General features: G+C 35.3%; 1 protein-coding gene across 1 annotated transcript in view; it reads left to right on the top strand.

Annotated features, from left to right (window-relative positions):
* The window catches only part of MTREX (Mtr4 exosome RNA helicase), a 92,188-nt gene that overhangs the window by 34,814 nt on the left and 40,271 nt on the right, over positions 1-17,103 (top strand). The window contains exons 15-18 of the mRNA XM_043976883.1: positions 2,418-2,543; positions 10,189-10,339; positions 12,616-12,788; positions 16,356-16,424. Coding sequence (XP_043832818.1) covers positions 2,418-2,543; positions 10,189-10,339; positions 12,616-12,788; positions 16,356-16,424 — 519 coding nt within the window. The remainder of the gene's footprint in view (positions 1-2,417; positions 2,544-10,188; positions 10,340-12,615; positions 12,789-16,355; positions 16,425-17,103) is intronic.

The following is a 17,103-nucleotide window of genomic DNA, read 5'->3' as shown; positions in this document are numbered from 1 at the left end:
ATGTCTCTTGTTAGCATAGTTATTCTTTGTTTCTGGCTTTTATTAAGTACCTTTTGTCTGTCTAGAGATTTTTCTTTCTTTTTTTTTTTCATGAGGCAATTGGGGTTAAGTGACTTGCCCAGGGTCACACAGCTAGTAAGTATTAAGTGTCTGAGGCCGGATTTGAACTCAGGTACTCCTGACTCCAGGGCCAGTGCTCTATCCACTGTGCCATCTAGCTGCCCCTAGAGTTTTTTCTTCATCCTTAATTATAGTCCTTAGAGGTTTTCCATATAGTTGAAGTTGCCACATCACAGAATCCTGCATAGGTGAAGAATTTCATAGCTAAAGTTATGGCTTTTGTCTTAGCATATTGCTCCAGACTTGGCTGAAAAGCACATTTTTGAGTATTTTTAAAAGGAAAAGAGCCAATCTTATTTATTATAATAGTAATTAGATGGGAAGACTTAGTTACTAAAGAAATATCCTTACTCACTTTTTGACAAAATTCAATTAAAAACAAAAAGTCTTCATTTTCAGTGGTGCATAAGTTCAGTTTTTTAAATGTTATAGGCAAAGAATATGGAGAAACACAAATTTTAAGTATACTAATTTTCATATAAATATTACCCTCCCTTACCTCTAACAATTTTAATTCACATAGGAATAGATGGATTAGGAACGAGACTCGTACTTTCATTGGCATTAAGAACTATTTCCTGCTTGAGAAAACTCCCTCTACCAAAGCATGTCAGCATCTTCACTCCAGACTAGCATCTTGGAGAGTTACCTAAAAATACTTAGTGGTTAAGTGACTTGCTCTGAGTCACATAGCCAGTGTGTGTCAGGACTTGAAGCCAGTTCTTCCTGGCTTTAAGTTAAAAATTGACCATGTATTAGGGCACAAAAACCTCATAGTCATATGTAGAAAGGCAGAAATAGTAAATGCATCCTTCTCAGATCATGATGCAATAAAAATTAAATGTAATAAAGAGCCATGGAAAGGTAGATTGAAAATTAATTGGAAACTAAACAATCTCATCCTAAAGAATGAGTAGGTCAAACAACAAATCATAGAAATAATCAATAACTTCATCCAGGAGAATGACAATAATGAGACAACATACCAAAATCTATGGGAAGCAGCCAAAGCAGTGCTTAGGGGAAATTTTATATCTCTAAATGCTTACATGAATAAAAAAGAGAAAGAGGAGATCAATGAATTGGGCATGCAACTAAAAAAGCTAGAAAAAGAACAAATCAAACATCCCCAACTAAATACTAAGTTAGAAATACTGAAAATCAAAGGAGAAACTAATAAAATTGAAAGCAAGAAAACTATAGAATTAATCAGTAAAACTAAGAGCTGGCTTTATGAAAATACTGATAAAAAATAGATAAGCCTTTGGTTAATTTGATTTAAAAAAAGAAAGAAGAAAATCAAATTACCAGTATCAAAAATGAAAGGGGTGATTTCACCACTAATGAAGTGGAAATTAAAACAATAATTAGGAGCTATTTTGTCCAACTCTATGCCAATAAATTTGATAATCTAAATGAAATGGATGAATATTTACATTTTCTGTTTGTCTTTTCAAAACCTATGATAAGTCCTTTTTTTTCTCTCTTAATGAGTAATTAAAGAATGTTAACTATAGGTGTCAGAAGACTTGGTTAGGATTGAAGTCCAAACTCTGCTGCAGTCATTTATGATGTCAAACTGAAGTTCACAGGAACCAGATTGAAATGGAATGGGGAAATTTGTGGTTTTCTAAGTCAGTGTCCTTGTACAGGGATCCATTCAAGGAACAGTTTCTATTTGGGTTTGATATACTGATTTACCTCTGTGGGCTTCAATCTCTTCATTTGTGCAATGAGAAGATTGGATCAGCTGATTTCTGATTAGAAGATCTCCCAGGTCTGACATTGTATGATTCAGTGAAATTATATCTAGATAAAAGTTAACTGGTGAGAAAATTGTTTGATGTTTATGTGCTAATAAATTATCTAATGTTTTCTTTTAGCCATGCTATATTTTAAAATGTGAGTAATATTTAGCCTAATGTTAAACACATCATTTTAGAGGTAACATACGGTAGTTTTCTCTTTACCACTTGAGGAACAGCACTTATACTCTACACTTGGGTAGATTTTACTCTGATAGGATGTAAGATCCTTGAGAATAGGAGTTGCTGTATTTTTGCCTCGGTATTCCCAGCACCTAGCACAGTGATTGGCCCGTAGCCATTTAATAATAAAATGCTTCTTGATTGATTAATTCTAAAGACTTGGACAACTTACTTTGTGGTTGTTTTAAAACACTCTGAATCTCTTCTGAGGGTATAATTTCTGTTCATCACAAAACAAAAATGGTGTTGAAAAACTTTTTTTTTTTTTGCTATTTCTACACTAATAAAAATTTTTAAAAATTCAATTAGATTTCTTCTGGTGAATATATTCAAATGTCTGGTCGAGCTGGAAGAAGAGGTATGGATGAAAGAGGAATAGTCATTCTTATGGTGGATGAAAAGATGAGCCCAACTGTAGGAAAACAGCTACTAAAGGTAATTATATATTAAAGTTTCTTGATACAAAAAAAAATTTCTTTTATATATGCTTTGAAAGCCTATTACATTTGAACTTCAATATTCCTGGTGAAGTGTACCGGCTCTTATTAAGCAGATACTTTGTTTTTACTGTGGTAATTGAGTTTCACTTGCAAAAATGAGGAAGCAAGAATAAGGGTCAATTGAAATGCCAACTTAAAATATTTTCCTCACATGTTTTGTCAGGGAGATTAGTAGTTGGAGTTATTAGGTAAGAATGTTGATAGACTTGTTCCTCTGCTCAAAAATGTCTATTGCTATTTGATACACCATAAATCAACCTTTTAGACATTTAAACTGCAACTACCCCAGGGAAAGTTGGCCTCACTCACACCTTCTATATAGAATACCCATCTGTTGCTGTTACTGTATACAGTGTTTTCCTAATTCTGCTCAATTCACTCTGAATCAGCTCATCTAAGTCTTCAGTTTTCTCTGAAACCATCCCCTTCATCATTCCTTGCAGCACAATAGTATTTCGTTTTTGTGTACCACAGTTTGTTCAGCCATTCTCCAATCGATGGGCATCTCCTTAGTTTCCAATTCTTTGCCACAAAGTTGTTTTTCTTTATCTAGTTTGTGCTCTTTGTGTCAGTTCTCCTGATTCTGCTCACTTCAGTCTGTATCAGTTCATACAAGTTTTTGAAACTTTCATTTTCCTTACTAGAGTGCCATGATATTCCATAATATTCTTATATTTTAACTAAACTACTTGCCTGATTAATCTTCAATTGATTGACACCCACTTCATTCTCAATTCTTTGTTACAAGAAGTAGTGCTGGTAATTTTGTATATATGGGTTCTTTCCATCACTCTTTGCCCTCTCAAGAATAGATGTCTAGAAGTGATATGTCCAAAAGATTGGGCCTCTTCAGATTATATGCCTTGAATTGCTGTCAGAAGGAATATGCATATTTCATTGCCTTTTGGACCATTGATCCAAATTGTTTTTCAGAATGGTTGGACCAATTCACAGCTCCATCAGCCATATACTTGTGTGCCTGTTTCCCCTTGTACGGTTTTTAAAATGTATATTAAATTTACCTAGGTCAGACTTTTTTGAAAATTAATTATAAATTAATTTACTCTACTTTTGCTTTTTATTATGCCGCTGAATTTTTTGGGTAATGCAAAATTTAAAAACAGTAACTCAGACAGTTACTACTTTTTACCACAGGATGTTCCTGGAAACCATGTCATAAAGCAGATTGTTGTAAAATAGATTGTTTTCCAAAAGAAAAAATTTTATCCTTTGGTCAAATCCTAGATTTGACCAGCAGCTAAATGTTTAATGCTCTTTACTTTAGAGAGTGGTCGTTTTGTCAGTGCCAGTACTTTTTGCGCTGCCAGAGATTGAGACTTTTCTTCTTCCATAGAGCATGAGCTCTTTGAGAACAGGGATTTGTTTTTGTTTTTATTTTGTTGTGCCCTCAGCTCCCCCAGTAGTGCTGGTATATAGTAGCTGTTCAATAAATGCTTGTTGGTTGGTAGAATGTGTCACGATTTGCTTTTCACTGGTATGTTCTCGAGAACTTGGGATCCCCTCCATGCTGAAGTATGAATCCATGAATGAAATAAAAAGCATTTAATAAGCTCTTAATATGTGTAAAAGCACCATGCCAAGCCCTGGAAATACAATCAGAAAATAGAGAAATTGCCTACTTTTCAAGCAGCTCACTTTCTCATAGTAGTAGACAGCATATATTAGAGTATCCAACCCTAGGGTAGATGAAAAGGTCCATTAATCCTTAAGGATAACCACATATCTCTTTTGCCCAAAGAAATCATGGAAGGGGGAAAGGGACCCACATGTACAAAAATATTTATAGCTGCTCTTTACGTGGTAGCAAGGAATTGGAAGTTGAGGGGGTGCCCATCAATTGGGGAATGGCTGGACAAGTTGTGGTATATGAATACAATGAAATACTATTGTGCTGTAAGAAATGATGAGCAGGAAGAGTTCAGAGAAACCTGGAGGGTCTTACATGAGCTGATGATGAGTGAGATGAGCAGAACCAGAAGAACATTGTACACAGTATCATCAACATTGAGTGTTGATCTACTGTGATGGACTATATTCTCACCAATGCAATGGTACAGAAGAGTTCCAGGGAACTCATGATAGAAGAGGATCTCCAAATCCAAGAGAAAAAAAAAAAGAACTGTGGAGTATAGATGCTGATTGAACCATACTATTTCTTTTGTTTTGGGTGCTGTTGTTTTTTTCCTATTTTGAGGTTTTGCATCACTGCTCTGATTTTTTCTCTTGTAACAGGATTAATGCAGAAATAGGATTAATGTTATTATGTGTATATATATGTGTGTGTATATATCTATATGTATGTGTATATGTATAGAGATATATAGACATAACCTATATCAGATTACCTGCTGTCTAGGGGAGGGGGGAGGGAGGGGAGGGAGGGAGAAAAATCTGAAATTGTAAAGCTTGTATAAACAAAAGTTGAGAACTATCTTTACATGTAACGGAAAAAATAAAATACCTTATACATTTAAAAAAAAAAAAGGATAACCACATATCAGAGTAGTACAAGATGAAGCTTTGTAATTATTCTTTAAAAGTAAAATCATGCTTTCAAGTCCAGTAAAATGGGCCTACATTTCCTGCACACATTGAACAAAGGATACCCAAGTAATTGTATTATCTCAGGGCTTTCAGTCATAAGATTTAGGTGTGAATGAATATAGACTTAGTTGAGTTCCTAAAGATGTAAGCATGATCAAGTTATGTAACTACCCTGACCTTCATTTTGACTATTGGTAATAAAAGAAAGCCCTTTATATAGCATTAAGACCCATGTAAGTATAAATGGTCCAAGTGGTTACAGTATATAGAGAATAAAACTCATTAACCTTTATTTGCTTTAAAACCAGTGTTTATGGGCACAGCTAGGTGGCGCGGTGGATAAAGCACTGGCCCTGGATTCAGGAGGACCTGAGTTCAAATCTGTTCTCAAACTCTTGACACTTACTAGCCGTGTGACCCCGGGCAAGTCACTTAACCCTCATTGCCCTGCAAAAAAAAATAATTAAAACAAAACAATGTTTTCAAATTAAAATAAGACTGAGCTACCCCACATCTATCAAATTGGCTGATATGACAGAAAAGGAAAATGAAAAGTCTTGGAGTGGGAAAATTGAGAAACTAATGTACTGCTGGTGAAGTTGTATACCAATTCTGTAGAGCAACTTGGAGCTGTGCTCAAAGGGCTATAAAACCATATATATGGGGGCAGCTAGGTGGCACAGTGAATAAAGGACCGGCCCTGGATTCAGGAGGACCTGAGTTCAAATCTGGCCTCGGACACTTGACACTTACTAGCTGTGTGACCCTGGGCAAGTCATTTAACCCTCATTGCCCAGCAAAAAAAAAAACAAACCAAACCCAAACCAAACAAACCATATGTACCCTTTGACCAAGAAAATCCAATGCTAGATCTATATACCAAAGAGATTAAAAAAAGAAAAGAAAACAGAAAATGACTTATAGGTACAAAAATATTTATAGCAACTCTTTTAATGGTAGCAAAGAATTAGAAATTGAGGAGATGTCCATCAGTTGGGGAATGACTGAACAAGTGATAGTATATGATTATGGTAGATTACTATTGTGCTATAAAAAGTGATGAGGGGGCAGCTAGGTGGTGCAGTGGATAAAGCACCAGCCCTGGATTCAGGAGGACCTGAGTTCAAATGTGGCCTAAGACACTTGACACTTACTATGTGACCCTGGGCAAGTCACTTAACCCTCATTGACCTGCCAAAAGAAAGGAAAAGAAAAAATAAGAAATGATGAGCTGGATGTATTCAGAAAAACCTGGAAAGACTTACATGAACTGATGCAGAGTGAAATGAGCAAATCCAGGATAACATTGTGCTCAGTAACAGTAATATCATGTGATGATCAACTGTGAACGATTTAGCTATTCTCAGCAGTACATTGATCCAAGACAGTTACGATGGAAGGTGTTATCCATCTCCAGAGAAAGAAGTGATGGAGTCTAAACACAAATACTATTTCTATGTTTTCTTTATTTTTCTTGTTTGTTTTTCTTTATCCCATGATGTTTGGCTTGTTTAGTTTTATGTTGGTTTTTTTTGGGGGGGGGGGTTGTGTTTCCTATTATAACATGAGTAATGTGGAAGTTTTTTTAAAAAAGGAATGCTGTCTATGATCAGCAGGTATATTACTTGGAAAGAACATTGACTTTGGTGTCACAGAACTAGGATTTCAGTTCTGGTTCTTTTCCTTATTACCTGTGTGAACATAGGCAGCCTGCTAAGTCTACCTATGCCATTTTCCTTATCTCTCATCTATATTGCCTTAAAGAATCTAAATCCTTTAAAACCTCAGGTACTATGTTAGATCACGTCTCTATTTCCACTTTGTATTTATTCTCTCTTGTATCATAGTTATTTGTATACTTGATCTCCCCATCAGATTGTCTTCTTCTTGAAAGCAGTATGTATTGTAGATATACTTGTACCCCAGTGCTTTGGAATGGATATAGTATAAAGTAATTTTTGTAAGTTGCATCTCTTGAGGAAGCATGCTCTATTCAGAATCAAAAGACCTGGGTTCAAATTTCATTTCTACCATTTCCATTTGTCCCCTGTATTTTATCTTAACTTAGGGTATAAAGTGTAACATCAAGCTTTCTGCCAGTTATATTTTTTATTCAAGATTGCCTTGCAGGTTTCCATATATATGTAGTTATCCAGTGTCAACTGAAAAATTATGTATTTGAGGGCTTGTTTGTTTTTGAAGATGATGGACATCCAGAACTTTCATACTATCCTCCCTTCACTATTGTGCCTTTGTACTGAGAATTATTGGCTGATTGACTATATATCTTGAGATAACAGAAAAATCTCCAATAATCAAATTTTTCTTCTTATTTACTATTAGGTGGAAACACTTTTCTCTCCTCTGCTTTAGTAAATTTAATAAGAGCTAAGAAGCTGAGTTTGAAATAGTGAGATTGCGTAAAACCAAAAATACATATTCTATATTAAGCCTTAAGCTTCCATGCCTCTTATCTTTTGTGTACAATATAGTTCTTCCATTCTTTGACATTTAAAGCCATTCACAATCTCATTCCATTCTATCTTTGTAGACTGATTTCACATTTGTACTTTACATTCTAGACAAACCAGACTTCTTACTGCTCCTTGCACGTAATTCTCTACTTTGTGTTTCAGTGTCTTGACCATCTTTTCCCTATTCATAGAACTCTCCCTTTTCACCTCTGCCCTTTGGAATCCCTAGCTCCCTTCGAGGCCTAGCTCAAATGCCATGTCCTATAAGAAACCTTTCCAGATTTCCCAGGCTGATAGTGCTCTCCCCTGAAGTTATTAAATAGTTTGTTTTTACTTATCTGCATATGTGTTACTTCTAATGAGTAAACTATAATCTCCTTGAGACCAGGGATGTTTTCATTTTAGTCTTTGTCTCTCTTGTACCCAACATGATGCTTGGCACTTGATCAGAATTGAATTTTCTTCAGAATTCTCCAATGTTTACTGAGTGTGGATCTTCTAGCATTAGTATATGAAATGTTAGTTGAATATATTAGTATATGATATGTTAAGTTGAAACGGTTCTGAAGACATGATTCTAGTTGGCCCAATTTATAATTTGGTTAAGGAGATTAAATGTATACATGTAAAAAGTTAAAAGACAATATAATCGGGGCAGCTAGGTGGTGCCGTGGATAGAGCACCGGCCCTGGAATCAGGAGTACCTGAGTTCAAATTTGACCTCAGACACCTAACACTTACTAGCTGTGTGACCCTGGGCAAATCACTTAACCCAATTGCCTCACTTAAAAAAAAAAAAAGACAATATAATCTAATAAATGCTTAAATGTTAGAATGTTGGTATAGAGAATTTTGGTTCAGGAAGGTGTAGAGTGTTGTAGTATGGCTCAGGAAGCTTCATGGAGGAGATAGAGAGCAGAGGTGAAGACATTCTGTCACAGGGGAATTTATCAAGCCCTGGCTTTGAAGTCAGGCATGAGCTTAGAGTCTGTCTTTGGATGGTAGTGGGAAATCAGGCAGAGCTTTCAGATTGGGTAGTTGTAAGAGAAAAGAATGGAATTTGTGTCCAAGATCTTAAGTGCTAAATTGGGTGTTTGGACTTAATCTGCTAGGGAATAGAAAGCCAACGTAAGTTTTTGAGAGGTTAAATATGATTGCAGAGGTATGTGAATTGATAATAAACATTTATTTGGTGTCTTACTATGTGTCAGACACTGTGCTAAGCACCAGGGATACAAAAATAAAATTAGTCCTTGTTCAAAGAGCTTATGATTCACTGGGGCAGATGACATGTATGTATAATTGTGTATATAAAAATGCAAAATAATTATATGCTTATTATGGGAGGGAGGGTATTGGCGGAAAAGGCTTCATCAATGAGGCAAAAATGAAGAAGCAATTGTGTTTTTTTTAAAATTGGGCTAAAACGGTTTTATAAATAATTGCTATTGCACTAGTTTTGGAAGCATATTATTATTTTATTAATATAATATATCAGTAAAGGATTGACTGCATGTCTCCCTACATTCTCATGGTCTTGTGCCTTGAGAGAGACAGACAAGTGGCAGGAAGGGGAGGCAGGGGAGCGCAAGCGTGCATTCCAGTTTTTATCTTTTGATAGAGGCAGGTCATACATTGATCAAAGGTAATTGGTTAACATCATTCAATTCCATTGGTCAACATGACTTCAGGGTGGTCTAAATTAAAATGAACTCTACAGATGACATCAGGGAGAAAACCCTAACTCAAGTTGCCTATGGCAAAGTCCAGTATCTAGGTGTGGTCCAAGATAGACAAAAGAGTCTATCTTGGTTTCTTTTGTTCCATGCAAGATCTGAACTTTCTTGAGTAGGGGGGAGAAAGGACTGAGGAACTGATCTGTGGGTCTCCCCCCCAAAATTCATTATTAATAATTATTTTATTTTATCACACAATATATTTCACTCATGGGGCTAGCTAATGCAAAAGCATAGAAATAGGAGATGGAATGTTATATGAGGGACACCAAGAGGCTGGTTTGCCTAGATCATAGAATTCATGAAGCAGGGGAGCAATAGAGAATGATGCTGTTCTTTTATTATTATTGGGGGTGGGGGGGAGTAGAGAGTGATGTGGTCAGACCTTTACTTACAGAGTGAAGATTAATCTTGTAGTCATATGTAAAATGGATTTGCAGAGGTAATATTGGAGTTAGGAAGCCAGTAAATAATGGTATTAATCCAAATATGAGGACTCTTTGTACTTTTATAAAGAGAATTCTGAAATCAAAGAGATTACAGATATGTGGGAGTCTTTATTAACACACTACCTATATAGTTTAATATATATTTATAATATATTTAATCTATATGACATATAGATTACTGCACCACCTATATAGTTTTCATCTAAAAGAAAACACTTAAATGTAGGCTTGATTATACAGTATAATTTGATATACATTTTAAATGTTCAGCTTTTCTGTCAGTGATTGGCTGAAAATTTTACTGTAGCTTTATTTTTAAAACTGACAGGATTTATTTGGTCTTCTTTCTCTCTTAGGGCTCAGCTGATCCTCTCAATAGTGCTTTTCATTTGACCTACAACATGGTTTTGAACTTGTTGCGTGTAGAAGAAATTAACCCTGAATACATGTTGGAAAAATCCTTTTATCAGTTTCAGCACTACAGAGCTATTCCAGGAGTAGTAGAGAGTAAGTATGAAATCATCTCGTTACATTATTTTCATAAAACTAAATTTATATTTAAGACTAAACAGCAAGATAACTAATGTTTGGCTACATTTGCAACTCAGAGAGAGTTTCTAATGTATTATTTTGTTTTAAACCTAAGGTAACTTGATAAAAGAAGCTTTCTCTGTAGTTTCATTGCTGTATTTGCTAAGAAGCTTTGTCGTAAACATAAGAAATAAAAGAAAAATAATTACACAGTAATAATTTGACATGCTACAGGATAGTTATTATTCTTTCTCCCCTAAGAAAAGCATTGCACAAGGAGACCCATAGCATTTGTTTTCAAGGTTAAGTTTGATATTCTTCCTTGGATCTGGATCCTGTGTAGCCTGAATCTGTCAAATGCCAAAAAGGAGACAAATCATGCAGTAATACATTTTTTCATTGTTTGTCAACTCAGTAGGCTAATATTGTCTAATAACAAATGAGGTGCTGACCAAAAAAGTAAATAAACAAATGATTTTATTTCCTCCTTTAAAAGCGAGTCATGGAAAGAAGATTAATTCCATCTACTTTTCCTAGGGGCTGAAATTAAATAAATATGAAAGTATACATATGGGTATAAGTCCATTAAGGATCAATACAACAGAGTACCCTTATTACTTCACTTTCCTCTATATCAGGAGTTCCTAACTAGGCCCAAAGGGGTTGTGGATAGATTTCAGTGGGAACCATAAATTTATTTTAAAAATATTTTGTTAGCCATTTCAGTTAATTGGTTCAGTTGTGACCCCATGTTTTTTTATTTTATTCATTAAAGGCTTAGTGAAACAGATAAATTTGGAGGAATGGAGGTCCATGACACAAAAAAGATTATGAACCTTTGTTCTATACCCTTAGGTTTTTTTGTTTTGTTTTGTTTTGTTTTTAGTGAGGCAATTGGGGTTAAGTGACTTGCCCAGGGTCACACAGCTAGTAAGTGTTAAGTGTCTGAGGCCAGATTTGAACTCAGGTACTCTTGACTCCACGGCCGGCCGGTGCTCTATCCACTGCGCCCACCTAGCTGCCCCTACCCTTAGGTTTTAACCATTGGTGAGATATTAGGGAAAATGCAAGAAGGGAAAATGACTGTGACTTCCAGTTGTTTCATTACTCATTAACTCAGGATCTCTTCTGAAGTAGACCAATCATTCTTTATTTTTAATATTTCTTTCTTAAAAGTGGTCAGAACTATTCCTTTTAATATTTTGAAGCCACCAGACACAGCTATCCCATGGAGAAAAAAAAGTTGAATAGGATTACTCCTAGAGGACTTCACTTAGAGTAAGGTGCCACGCACAGTGTTAAGTGCTGGGGATACAGATAAAAGCAAGCCAGACAGTGCCATTGTCACATAGTTGATAAAATTCATAGGTTTTTGCCTGTTAGAGCTAAAAAGGACCCTGGCAATCATACCCTCTTTGTATAGATGAAGAATGCAAGGTGAGGTCATTTGACCATTCACATGAATAGTAAGTAGCTGGACCTAGACTTAATAACCTAGGCGTTTTGACTCTAAATTTAGTGTTCCTTCTATTACATGAAAAACAACAAATCAAGTTTTCTGTCAACCGAAAGCAAAGTAATAGTTTTGGAATTAAGACTTTCACATGAATATTAATGAGAATTCAAGTGTCAAATAATGACTCCATTAAAAAAACAATTGATTCTCTTTGGGAAAGTAGTGTCAAAAAAGATGTGTTAAATTCGTCTTTTAACCTACAAAGGCAAAAACTAACAGGAGTTACTATTGGTAACATAGTTTAATATGAAGCATAGTGATATTTTGTAATGGGTCCCAGGGAGGAGGGTTAACAGTTGTACTTCTTTTCCAAAGGGGTAGAGAAAAAGATATAAAGCTGTGGGATGATCAGAGTATAGATTTGTGATCATTTCTGTTCCCTTATTTTTGAAAAACATATATTGTAAATTGACTTCAAGAGACAGTTCAGGAATCACCTCCAGTCTAAAGCATTCACTAATTCCTCCCAAGGTATTACTACTTTTCCTAAATTACTTGGTATTATACATACCAGTGTCTCTCCATTCCCACTTCCCAATGTAAAGTATAGCCCAGGGTTTGTTTCATTTCTGGTTTTGTATTCCAAACTCCTAGGTCAATACCTTATATATAGTATTTTCCCATAGTAGTTTGCTGAATTGAATGATTCCCAGTGAAAGAAATAAAAAATATAGATGTGTCTTACATGTTTCTCTCCCCGCTCATTATTTCATATAGTACATGTTTTAATTTACAGAGGTAAAGAAACTAGAAGCACAGTACAATGCAATAGCAATTCCCAATGAAGAAAGTGTAGTTATCTACTACAAAATAAGACAGCAGCTTGCCAAATTGGCTAAAGAGATTGAAGAATATATTCACAAACCAAAGTACTGTTTACCATTTTTGCAGCCAGGACGACTGGTAAAGGTAAGTTCTCTTAATTACTTCCCAAATTTTCATTTTAAATGAAGATTATGACCCATAATCTTAGTAATGAAATGCCCTTTCTCATAAGAGGTTCTAGAGAGAGAGATATAAATGATTTTTGAACCTGTTCAATAAGGGCAAAAATAGAACTTTTGCCTATTAAATCCCCTATAGTTTTAGTAATTATTAATATATGTAGAAACATTAGCCTTTAATTTTTAAAAACTTTTATTGATAACTTTGGTTTTTATATCATATACTTTTTCTAATGTATTCATACCCCTTCCCTTTCTGAAGAGCTGTACTTGATAATAAAAGGAGGAGGGGGAGTGAAGTTCAACAAAGCTATCAAAGAAAGGTCTTATTTTATATCTAGGATTGCACATCCTAGTCTCCCACCTCAGCAAAGAAGGGGAAGGGGGAACCTTCTCATAGGTATTTGTTGAAGTCAAGTTTGGTTATCGTAATTTCACAGCATTCACTTTCAGTTATTATTGTTCTTCTTTCCATTTAAATTGCTATAGTTATTGTGTATATAGCTTTCCTTCTTCTGCCTAACAGTTTGCCTCCTTTCATGCGAGTCTTCCCATGCTTTTCTATATTTGTTGCATTCATAATTCTTACAGTACAGTAATGGTCCATTAGCTTCACCATCACTTGCTTGCTACATTTTGTTTAGCCATTCTGCAATCAATGGAATCTACTTTGTTTCCAAAATTTTGCTCTTACAAAAAAGTCCAGCTATAAATATTTTGGTGTGTGTGGGAGGATTTTAGCAAACTTTTATAGAACAGTAAATACCAGCTATGTAGCATAGGGGATAGTGTTGGAATAGCTTTCAGAAAACCTGAGTTCAAATCCTTCCTCTGATACTAGTCCTGTGGCTCTAGACAAGTCATTTAACATGTCAGCCTGTTTTCATTTCCTTTTCTTTCACTCTCTTCTTAACTTTCTCTAGCCTGGCTCCTGACTTTCATCATTCAACTGAAACTACTGTCTCCAAAGTTACTCATGAGTTCATCATAGCCAAATCTATTGGCCCTTTCTCTGTTCTCATCTTTCTTGACCGTCTGCAGCCTTTGATACTGTTAGTCACCTTCTCCTTGATACTCTCTTCTCTCTAGATTTTCTTGACAACTCTCTCTTGGTTCTCCTCCTACCTATTTGATGTCTCCTTATCAGTCTCATTTGCTGGATCTTCAGAAAGGTCATGCCAACTAACCATGAGTATTCCACAGAGCTCTGTCCTGGGTCCTCTTTTCTCCTAATACTATTTCACTTGGTGATATCAGCCGTTATGGATTCAGTTATCATCTCTGTGATGATAATTTAATTCTAAAATCTACTTCTCCAGCCCTAATCTTTCTGATCTCTAGTCTGATATTTCCACTTGCCTATTAACATCTTGAATTGGATATCAAATATCATATTTGATATAAAATTGGATAACATTTTTATATAATAAATTTCGTTCAAAATAACTATAAAATATATAACTATTTCTGAGTCTATCAAAGCACAGTTGGCAATTGTGTAGATTCAGTTACAGAATGCTGCTTAAAGAGTTGTTTAAATTACTGAAGGAATAGTCAGTGCTCATGCCTGGGACATGACAATTTAATAAAAATAACAATGTTACCAAGGTTAATGTATTTAATTCTGTAGTAAACTACAAATATGGATAAGATAGTAATAAATTGATTTGGAACGAGAAAATATCTAGAAAATAAAGGAATATAATTTTTAAAAACCGGAATGAAAGGGGAATAGTGATTCCAGATCTCAATCTACATTTAAAAATAGCAATCACAAATAATTTGCTTCTAATTTTTAAAAAAGTAAATTACGGGGGCAGCTAGGTGGCGCAGTGGATAGAGCACCAGCCCTGGAGTCAGGAGGACCTGAGTTCAAAGCTGGCCTCAGACCCTGGGCAAGTCACTTAACCCCCATTGTCTCTCAAAAAAAAAAAGTGAATTACATCAGGGCAGCTAGGTGATGCAGTGGATAAAGCACTGGCCCTGGATTCAGGAGGACCTGAGTTCAAATCTAACCTAAGATACTTAACACTTAGTAGCTGTGTGACTCTGGGCAAGTCACTTAACCTTCATTGCCCTGCAAAAAAAAAAAAAGAAAGAAAGAAAAGAAAAGGTTTTTTTAAAAAGTAAATTGTGTCAATAGGACCAACTAGATAGACAAAAAAGAATCAGAAATAGTGGGACTCAATAATTGTTATTTTAAAAAAATCAAACTTTGGGCGCAGCTAGGTGGCGCAGTGGATAAAGCACCGACCCTGGATTCAGGAGTACCTGAGTTCAAATCCAGCCTCAGACACTTGACACTTACTAGCTGTGTGACCCTGGGCAAGTCACTTAACCTCCATTGCCCCGCCCCCCCCCCAATCAAACTTGAAAGCATAAATTACTTAGGAAAAAACTCACTATTTGATAATAACTGCTGGGAAAACTAGGAAGCATTCTGACAAAATGTAGACTTAAATCAGTCTGAGTGTCTTCCATCTATCCAGAAGTCTACCGCTTTTTGCTGCTGCCTCATAGCCAGCCTCCTTAGGTGGACTGGTGCCCTGAGCCTTCTATCTCTTATTAGTGTAGCACATCCCCCAAGGAAAGGCTGCTGAATGCCAGGCCCGGGTATCTTTCATCTGCCCCAAAGCAACCACTTGCATCTGTACTAACATGACATCTTCTCCCTCCTGCAGCCAGTTTAATCTACCAGCTGGGATATGGAAAACCTCCAGTTCAAAAAACAATAACCTTCCCTTTGACTTGAGACCATTCACCACTAACTCTTGTCTTCCTCACCTCCTATCACTCAAGTGCCTTCTGCCACTCTCCTTCTTCACCTCTGGTGTGCATGATGAAGTGACATGAGTCCTTACCAAGGCTTATTCCTAATTCTCTATTTGTTCAAGTGATCCAGTTCCATTCTATCTCCTCCAGCAGGTCCTACCAGTATCATCCCCACTCTTCCACATTTTTCAATCTCTCCCTCCATATTGTCTCTCTAAAAAAATATAAGATTGAAAAATAGGACAAAGAAGAATCAGAAATTGAATTCAGTACCTCAATGTTCCAGTAAATTCCTGAACAGAAATTAACTAGGACAAAATTCTCTGTTAGATAAGAGTCACAGAAAAACATCAGACAGAGATTAGGTTCTTATAAAACTGTTAATATTATATAGGACAATAAATTCACATGCTGTATAATATGAATATTAAATATTATATTATTTAAAAGTAAGAATAAAGGAAGATAAGGTTACCTTTCACAGCTCTTGTTAGGGGCTGAATTCTTAACCAGAAAAAAGAGAAAATCAATTACAGAAGAAAAATAATAATTTCATTTACATGAAATTGAAAGGGCTTTGCAAGAACAAAATTGATTCAACTAGAATAAAAAGAGAAATGGGTCAAAAGGGGCAAGTCTTTTTATCAGATGTCTACACTTGTTTGAAATCCAAGCTATATAGACAACTAAAGTATACTAAGGATAATAGAGTTGTGAAATTTTTATAAAAATTTTTCTCATAAATTTACTTTCTTCTCAGGTGAAGAATGAAGGCGATGATTTTGGTTGGGGAGTGGTGGTGAATTTCTCCAAGAAATCAAATGTTAAGGTAAAATGATTACTTTTTATTAGGAAAATAGGTATAAGTGACTAATCAAATATTAATTCAGGCATGAAAATCTTATGGTTTCAATTTTTTAAATTTGGTCAATAACCAACATTTTTAGAAGAAAAATATTATTGAAAATTTTAATGTAGGGGATTTATTTTTTACCTTATTGAATTTTATACTCATACAAACTTTGTTGTTTTCCCAAAAAATTGTAAAACTTGAAATTTTCTATTTCTATTAAAATTACTTTTCCCTTTCAATCATAGAATATTTTAATGATAGTCCTCTGATTTCCAGATGAAAATTAGAACTGAAATATGTTATGGAGGCTAGAGAAAGTATTGGCCATGAGAAATGATTGGGAGACCTGAATTCTTGTCTAAGCTTTTTTATCGTGTCTTGGTTTCTCATAAAGTCACTGGCTTCCATTTGTTCAATCCTAATTCTTAGGCAATTGTTTTCATCAGAGAGCTTTTCCATTTGGCTTTTCAAGGTGTTGACTTTTTTCTCATGTCTTTCCTGCATCACCCTCATTTCTCTTTCCATTTTTTCCTCTACCTCTCTAACTTTATCTTCAAAGTCCTTTTTGAGCACCTCTATGGCCTGAAATCAATTTATATTTTTCTTGGAAGCTTTAGATATAGGGGCCCTGATGTTGACATCTTCCTCTGAGGGT

This window comes from Dromiciops gliroides, chromosome 1 (genome assembly GCF_019393635.1).
Source record: "Dromiciops gliroides isolate mDroGli1 chromosome 1, mDroGli1.pri, whole genome shotgun sequence".
Lineage (NCBI taxonomy): Eukaryota > Metazoa > Chordata > Mammalia > Microbiotheria > Microbiotheriidae > Dromiciops > Dromiciops gliroides.
This window is presented reverse-complemented; position numbering and strand designations above follow the sequence as displayed.